Raw genomic sequence first — 8,855 nt, 5'->3', positions numbered from 1 at the left:
CGGACTTGAAAAGTTGCAGTCAGTCTTGGTGAAATAATTATGTGAAAGCTGGCAAGTTCGCTATCATTACCAAAACTCTTACTACACTACGGTTGAACCAAATGCTTAATGACCCACAAAGTGCTTTGCTGACGTCCTGAGGTCAGAAAGAAGAGCTGTAAAGAATGTCCATTGGACTCGAATCGACAACTCTGTTTCATCCTCCACAGATAGTGCCAGATCTGTTGAATTTCCCCGGCAATCTCTGCTTTTATATTACAGTAACTGATTTTTATTTTTTCGGTAATTCAACTTTTTTCATTTCATCGTTAGGCTTGAAGGGGGCGCTCCAACACCATAATCGATTACAGCTCTCTGATTGGTTACAACCTCCTAGGCGGAAGTTAGTGGATGTTTCTTCCAGGAAGTGCTGTCATTTTGTTGGCGACTGGAGCCAAGTTCAATGTCTAGTGGGTTCGGGCATGGTATGAGGAGAGGGTGTGATCTGAGCTGAACTATTTGTGTCGAGAGGTTGGACTTGCTGCTCTCCGAGTCTCACTATATATATCCTCCACAGCGGCTGCTGCTGTCTGCAAACAGTGAAAGGCAAATCCCTTGGAGGAAAATGGTAATAATGTTTCCCCAAACTGCGACCAGCAGAGGTATTGTGAATATATGAGGTTGAGGCAGCGCCGATTTTAATGCATCGATTCGAACCAAGCTGTACCTATCCCTTTTAAAGCAAAGATTTAGTATCAATTCACGAGAGGATCGGGGACGCGGACTCTGCCTTGTTTGATTTGTTCATGCTCTCTGCTGTGCGGAAATATTGAAAATTACCTTTTTCTTTCCTTTTTTCCTCTCTGGCTTTAGGTACAGATGTGAACGTTAGGAACAGCTGTCAGCATTCATTATACAAAGAATTGGTAAACATGATGGGAAATATTGTTATCCTTAGTTTGATAGTGACCATATCCTTGTCATTTTGGATTGTGTCTATGACTGTCAGCACTTATTATGGTAAGCGCATTGTTTTGTTGTGTGTGTTGGAAAACATATAAATCCCTTTCGTAACTTGGAATAAGCATGCAATATGTTTGACATTAAACATTTAATTGTTTAAAACTACTTAATAAACCCCTGAAGGATTTGAGTAAGTGATGAAACACTTTCAAGTTTGTTATGGCATTAATGAGCCTATTTACAATAATATCTCCAACCCGGCAAGTCTTGGTTTTCAAGACGATGTCAGCTAGTGCCTTGATGAATGTTAAATTTCAGACTCATGAAGTCCATGATTACACTACAGTTGAGGACCTACAATTGATTTTTGAATCCCTGTAATACCACTGGAATGCTATACTAGGTTGTAAATACACCTTCATTTCACCATCAATAATTTGCACAAAATATGTGTATTCTTACAAAAAAATTTCCTTATAGAGAATAATCAAAATTGATTGACTACTTTTTTTTAAAAAGTGCTGTGGGTTTTTAAAAAGCATAAGACTTGATTCTGTCAGATTTTCACACTCCTTTAAATTGAATGGGAGATAATTGACAGCACCATGATTCTTTTAAACATCAGATGTAAATGAAGAAACACTTTTGTACATGAAAACATGGTCACATTTTGAAAATGGTGATAGGAATGGTCAGAACTGTTTGGGGTGGTGAAGTAAGAAAGTTGTAGATTAAACTAATGCTATTTCTGTGCGGAATCAGTACTCTAGCACTAAATGGACAACATTACAAACATACCTTTGTTGAATTGTTGAAAACTAATGTAATAGTTTTATAATTAAACATTTTCTTTAATTAATCAAGTTTGCCCTTCTTGTTTCCAAATTAAAGCATGAAATTTCAAGACATTTGTTATTGATCAAAGGAAATAGGAGTAGATTATTTGGCCCCTTGTCTGCTCTACTATTCGACTAGGTCATGGCAAACCCTTTATCCCGATGCCAGTTTCCAATGCTATGTCCATACACTTTGATATCTTTAACAGCTAGAAATCAATTGATCAGATGTTATTTCTTCTTTGCTCTGCGTATATTTGATCTTTAATTTTATTAATATTATTTAAATCTATTTTTGCTCATAAACTGCATGTTTCAGTTTTCATCTGCAAATTTCATTGCTGAAGAAATTCTGCTATTGACACTTTTCATAATTGAAAAACAAAACAAAAGTCAGCAGAGGATGTTATCCAGTAGGTGTTGAATAAGGCTGTGTTAACCCATTGCTGATATGGTATGCCTGAAAACAGAAGTTTGCTTTATCTTTCTCTTTGTCTTCAATTATGTTTCTCAAACTTTCTTCCATAGATAAATGCTTTCCTTTTAGTTTTACATGACATCACTGGGATTAGGGTCTAGGACAGTTTTCCCCTTGACAATGAACGTAATGCCCACAAATGCTTCACTTTGTGTGATTCTTGAATAGCAGAATGAGGCATGGCAACCTCGCCCTGTCCTTGCTAATCTCAATCTTCATGTCCTTCTCACATGACGTATTGTGGTTGTTTTGATGTGGGAATGAAAGTGGAGTATTGGTAATGAGACTGAGAACTTCTGGCAATGATCGGTTCAGAAAATGATTGGAAGATGTCATGCCATTCTGATACATACTATTTGCTAATTGAATTTATCTTATTTGTTGATGGAATGTGAGTATCTTTGGCTAGGCCAGCATTTGTGGCCCATTCCTATGGCTCCTGAGAAATTTGTGATGAGTTCTTGCCTTGAATTGCTGCTGTCCATGGGGTAGGTATAACCAGTGTTGGTCGGTAGGGGGATTTCCAGGATTTTGGCTGAGCAACAATGGAAGAATGGCACTCTAGATCCCAGTCAGGTTGGTGTTGGTTTAGAAGGTATGTTCCTATGCATCTTCTTCTCTTTTCTCCATCGTAAAATGGGTATGTGCAATGACCATCATTTGCAACTCCTGACATACTGAAGCAGTCTTTCCTAATTCGAGCAAGTATTGCAGATTTGGGTTGACAAGTGGCAAGTAACATCAACACCCTGGGGGTTACCAATTACCAGTAATGGCAGCAGTTCAAGAAGGTAGTTCACCTCCACTTCCTTATGGGCAACTGTTGATGAGCAATAAATGCTGACTCAGCCAGTCATGCCTACGTCCCATGAATGAATTTTTAAAAATCATCTGCTACCTTGATCCTTTTAGAACAGAAGTTGTTTTGGAAGGTTTTGTCTAAGGTACCTTGGTGAATTCCTGCGGTATATCTGGTAGATGGCACACACTGCTGCTACTGAGTGTTGATGGTGGAGGGAGTGAACATTGAAGGTGGTGGGCTTGATGCTAATGAAGCAGGTTGCTTTTTGCTGAATGGGTCCAGCATCTTGAGTGTAGTGGAGCTGTATTCGACCAGATGTGGAGAATATTCCTTAGCACTCCGGACTCTGAACGTTGTTGATGATGGACAGGCTTTTAAGAGTTAGGAAGTGAGTTACCTGCTGAAGAATTCCTAGCTTCTTACCTGCGCTTGTAGCCACCTAATTAAATGGCTGCTCCTGTTTAGTTTCTTTAACGTAGTATCTCCCAGGATATAGTTTTAGCTATGGTCATGCCATTGAAAATCTCAGAAAGGTGATTAGATTCTCCCTAGTTAGAGATGGCCATTGTCTGGCACTCATGTGTTATGAATGCTACTTGTTGCCACTTGTCAGCCCAAGCCTGGACATTTCACCACATATAGGTGCTGACTCGAATAGTGTCTAAAGAGTCGTGAATAGTGTCTAAAGAGTCGTGAATAGTGCTGCACTGACATTCCAGGACCGCAGCCCATCTCCTTTATGTCACATATGACTCCAACCAGTGGAAAAGTTTCTCCGATTCCCATTGACTTTAGTTTTGCTTGCTAATTTTGATGCTATATTTATCATCATCAAAGCAACATCTGACAACAAGGGCAATCACTCTTAGCTCACCTCTGTAGTTCAGATTTTTTTGTTTATGCTTGAACCAAAGCTGTAAAAAGGTTCCAAGCTGAGTGGCCCCGGGGAACCTAAATTGGGTGTTAGTGAGCAGGTCATTGCTAACAAATGCTGCTTGATAAGGCTGTCAACAATCCCTTCCTTTACTTTGCTAATGACCGAGGCTTGATTGATTGATGATTGACTGTGTTGGATTTGTCCTGCTGTTTCTGAACAGGCTATACATGGGAAATTATACATTGCTAGGATGATGCTGGTATCCTAGGTAAAATCATTGAAAAGAGTTCTGATTCATGGCTTGATCATTGTAGATCTTGTAAAAGATAAAATATGTCAAGACTTTTGGTACTTTATTACTATTGGCTTGATCTTTCCTTTAGGTACTCTACCACCTGTGTCACCTTGGCGATGGCTGTTTTCTGTGTTTGTTCCACTTATTATTGCTTCACATGCACTAAAGAAGCAAAGCCTTGATCGCAGTGGAGCTATTGGAGGTAAATTTTCAAACTAATGTATCCAATTTTGATGTTTTACTTTTTCTGCCATTCAATGTTTACTGTCACACTATCTAATATGTATAGTGGTTGAATTTACAGGACTGCGCTGGATTAGAACACACACATTCGGTTCCTAACCATGACTGAGACATCCACAGTGTTCACCAGAGTAACACAGACCTTATCTCCACAAACAAAGAAAGAGACCATTCAATTCATTGTGTTTCATTTTTAGGGAAGCTTCAACATATTGCCATTGAGTTTGTACTTCAATACTTGTTCCATTGCCTAATAATTCTCTCAATTTAATTTCTGTTTTGAATGAAGAAATTTATAAGGAAGTAGCAACAATTTGTATTTATATTGGCAAGCATGCCTTGAGTAGCACTGGCCTGGAGTTTCCTCTTTTGGCCTCTGTACCTCCTTTGCATCACAACATCCCAAGGCAATTCAGGACCATTACAAATATGTTTATTTGGTCAGATGATCAAAAGCTTGGTGGATGAGTTAGATTTTTAAAAGCCTCTTGAAAGGAGATAGGGAGATAGAAAGGTGCAGGGTGGAAATTCTAGGCCAATGCAACTGAAAAAATGCTTTACTGATTTTGGAGCAATTAAAACTGTAGATTTTCAAGCGGCCAAATTTAGATGAGTGCAAGTATCTTCGGGTTGTTTGGCTAGAGGATATTGGAGATGGAGTGGGGCAAGGCAATGAAAAGGATTGGAAACATGGTTGAGAATTTCAAAATCAACATGTTGTCAACAAGGAGCCAATGTAGATCAGGAGTGATAGGTGAATGGAAACATTTTGTGAAAGTTAAGACATGGGCAGCCGAGTTTTCAATGACTGAGTTTATCAAGGGTAAAATTTCAAAAACTTATCCTTTTATCAAATGTGAACATCACTGACAAGACCAGAATTTTCTACCCATCTTGAATTGAGTGGTTTGCGAGGCTATTTTAGAGGGCAGTGGAAGAGTCAGCCGTCCCATTGTGGTTCTGGAGTTGCATCTAGGCCAGACTAAACAGATTTCCTTCCCTAAAGGACATTAGTGAACAAGATGGGTTTTGACAACACTTGACAGTGGTCGTCATTAGATGAAATGACATGGTCACCATGAGGTTAGTTTTTATTCTGGATTTTATTTCAGAACTTTATTGAATTCAAGTTTCACCATCTGCCACGTTAGGATTCAAGTCATTGTCCCAGAACATTAGCCTGGGGTTTCTGGAACCCTAGAACCACTACACCATTGCTTCCCCCATGAACCAGTGTCTTGAAGATTTAGCTTAGTCCGCTGGATTATTAGTTTGATTATATTCGTACTTCACTATTGTCAACCTGTAATGTGGAGATCAGTCAGGATTGTGTTGGAATCGTCTAGTCCAGATATAACAAAGACAGGAGAGAGAATTTCCGAGGAGATGAACTGAAACTGACCATAGGAGCGGAAGTAGGCCATTTAGCTGATTCAGCCTGTTCTGCCATTCAATTAGCTTATGACTGACCTGATAATCAACTCCACTTTCTCCAAAACCTTTGATTCCCTTACTAATTAAAAATCAGTCCCTGTCAGGCTTGAAATACTTAAGAATCCTGCCTCAGCAGCTCTTTGCAATAAAGAATTCCACAGATTGACTATCTGAAATAAGAAATCCTTCCATTGTGTCTTAACTGGGAGTCTCTTACTTTGAGATGACACCCTCTAGGTCTGTGCTGTCCCACAAAGGGAGACAAACTCTTTGTATCAACCCTGTCAATCCTCCTCAGATTCTTATAGGGGTGTGGAATTCGGTTGGGTGAAGATGGGCAATGCAAATGAAATAGAAGTAGGTGGTCTTAACAGTGGTGTGAATTGTTGGTTGGAACTTCATCTGAGTTAAATATGTTGCATTTAGTTTCAGCCCATTGCTGGGGATGGAAATGAAGTTGGTAGACTGAAACTTGAGACAGTGGTTTCAATCTTCCCAATTTTCAATTGGAGGAAATTAGTTTTGGTTTGTACATAAGTGTTGCATTCCAAGTCTGAAGACTTGCGGTATACTGAAGATCAAAGATGCTTAAAATTGCCTGGGAAGTTAACGGAATCAAATGCTTAATTTCTTGAAACGGATGCAGCGCATGGTCTTAATGAAAACAGATGGATCTTTCATGAGTTTATTTTGATGCTGCAATCTATCTAACAATACATTGCAATGAAGATTAAGCATGGTTTAATCCTTAAAAGTTTGAATTTTTAAATATCTTGTTTAAAAAATATAATGAAAACATAAACAAAAATAGAAATTGCTGTGAAAACTCAACAGGTCTGGCAATATGTGTGGAGAGAAAGCAGTTAACGAGGTCACTGGATCTGAAACATGAACTCTGCTTTCTCCCCACAAATGCTGCCAAAGCTGCTAAGTTTTCCCAACAATTTGTTAGTTTGTTTCTGATTTCCAGCATCTGCAGTTCTTTAGTTTTTTTTTGTATAATGAAAATATGTTTACTATGTGTAAAATGAAAATACAGAAAATGCTGGAAATCGGATGTAAAACGCAAAAAGCTGAAATAAACAGCTCAAGTGGCATCTGTGGAGAGAGAAACAAGGATAATAACATTTCATATATCCTGAAAATGGGAAGAGTACTGTATTAATGCAAATTTATCTGTATTTCAGCGTAATTTTCTTTCTTATTAACAATCAGCCATGACCTCATTGAAAAATGACCTACTTTTTGTTCCTGACTGAGAAAGTTGAAACTGAGACTACTTTGTAGAGCAGCATGCCATTTGGTCTATTATGCTGAAATGTCTTCAAATGTTTCATTCTATCATATACTTTGCTTTGGTCAGTTTCAAGAGTCCCTTGTGGCAAGGAATTCTACCTTTTTTTAAATAGCCTTTTAAGACTTGTATATGGGGAAACAAAGTCTTACAAAATGCTTTCTAATCTGCTATTTCAATCCTAAATTTGCAATCCTTACCAATTCAACAACCAGTGGAAATAATTTATCAACATTTAACCTCTCAAATGCTATCAGAATTTCCACCTATGTCTGTTTCAGTGAGCGAATCTGAAGGTTTTCAAGCAGCTCATCAAACTATGTTGCTTAATTCTAAGTGTGAGTAACTAGACATCACCTTTCTCATAAACTCAAAGTTTACTATACATATGAAGAAGAAACACTCTGAAGAATTTTGGAAAAGTAGATATTGGACTGTCATAAACAACTCAGATGACTTGAATTCTGTCCAAAATGTTGCACTGGTAGATTATTTCTGATTTGGTTAGAAGAATAATTATATTTTTCATAAAAGTAATTCCTGTTTCCAGTACAATAGATTCTCAGCAGTTGCCCAACAATGCTCTTATTTAGTTATAGCTGTAATGCTTCCCTTTAATTTTGGATATGCTAATCTTGGATATGTCCATTCGTATCCAAGGGAAACGTGTTATTTGTATGGCAATTTTTTTTATTCTTACAATTTTTCTTTCCAGCTTTGATTGTTGGGTTCATCCTTACAATTGCCAACCTCAGTTTCTTCTCTTCATTGCTAACTTTTTTTGTTAGCTCATCTAAACTCACAAAATGGAAGGCAGAAGCTAAGAAACGTTTGGATCCAGATTATAAGGAAGGTAATGCAACCAACCCATGTCCTTTTTGCATAAAAGAAAATGCTTCTGTTTACTCAATAAACAAAATAAGCAGAAAACCTGAAAATACTATCTGTACATATTGCAATGTTTGTATTTATAACTTGTTTAATCAATGTAAATATTTAAATATTTTGGCATATTTACAAACAAATTTGTCGCTTGCTATATAACTTGTACTGCTATTTTCTCATTTCGCAGAACTACAGCATAGAAAAGTGAAATAGGTGATGTTTTATCTGTTTTCCTTTCTACCCCTCCCCTCCTTTGCTTCAACTCCAATTAGTGGACTTCAAGCTGTTTATAGCTGGTCCCACACCCTAAAGCTTTCCCTAAACTATTCCACCTTCTCTATGTCCATTGTCTCCATCAGGACTCTCAATATCTGTCTCCTCTGTTATGTTGCTGTAGCTCCCCAACGTTTTTCTGGTCCTGTTTTCATTACTGATTTACCCAAAATATTGAACTAAATTAAGGAATTGCAAGGCTATTCACAGTCACAAAGAATCAAAGAATTATTGAGGCCATAGAATGGCCTCCTTCTGTGCTGTAGCTATTCTGTCCGTGTCTCATATCTGCAATAGCATTTCCCTCTCCTCCACACCTCCCTGTAACCCTGCAAGTTATTTTCTCTTTACATGCTTGGCCGTCTTCTTTTTGGAAACTCTGATTAAATATCAAGGAAATGCATTCCAGATTCTAACTGTTTACTTCATAAAATGTTTTCCCTCATGCAGTCTTTTGCTAATCACCTTTAAATCAGTGTCATCAGCTTCTTGTATT

At 37.9% G+C, this 8,855-nt stretch overlaps 1 protein-coding gene across 1 annotated transcript; it reads left to right on the top strand.

Moving 5' to 3' along the window:
* The first annotated feature begins 411 nt into the window (after positions 1 to 411).
* Positions 412 to 8,294, top strand: LOC109923171 (transmembrane protein 19-like). Its single transcript, XM_048607924.1, has 5 exons — positions 412 to 641; positions 853 to 999; positions 4,319 to 4,432; positions 7,917 to 8,161; positions 8,274 to 8,294. Exons 1-5 carry the CDS (start codon positions 605 to 607, stop codon positions 8,292 to 8,294), a joined length of 564 nt encoding a protein of 187 aa, XP_048463881.1. The 5' UTR covers positions 412 to 604.
* The last annotated feature ends 561 nt before the right edge of the window (positions 8,295 to 8,855 follow it).

The sequence above is a fragment of the Rhincodon typus genome, chromosome 18 (genome assembly GCF_021869965.1).
Source record: "Rhincodon typus isolate 14 chromosome 18, sRhiTyp1.1, whole genome shotgun sequence".
In the NCBI taxonomy this organism is placed as follows: domain Eukaryota; kingdom Metazoa; phylum Chordata; class Chondrichthyes; order Orectolobiformes; family Rhincodontidae; genus Rhincodon; species Rhincodon typus.
This window is presented reverse-complemented; position numbering and strand designations above follow the sequence as displayed.

What these genes read in the sequence shown, in the direction of transcription:
- LOC109923171 (XM_048607924.1), top strand. Translation starts at nt 605, where the DNA reads ATGGTAATAATGTTTCCCCAAACTGCGACCAGCAGAG. An exon ending in CCAAACTGCGACCAGCAGAG is followed by an intron (nt 642 to 852) that starts GTATTGTGAATA and finishes CTCTGGCTTTAG; the next exon opens with GTACAGATGTGAACGTTAGG. An exon ending in GACTGTCAGCACTTATTATG is followed by an intron (nt 1,000 to 4,318) that starts GTAAGCGCATTG and finishes TCTTTCCTTTAG; the next exon opens with GTACTCTACCACCTGTGTCA.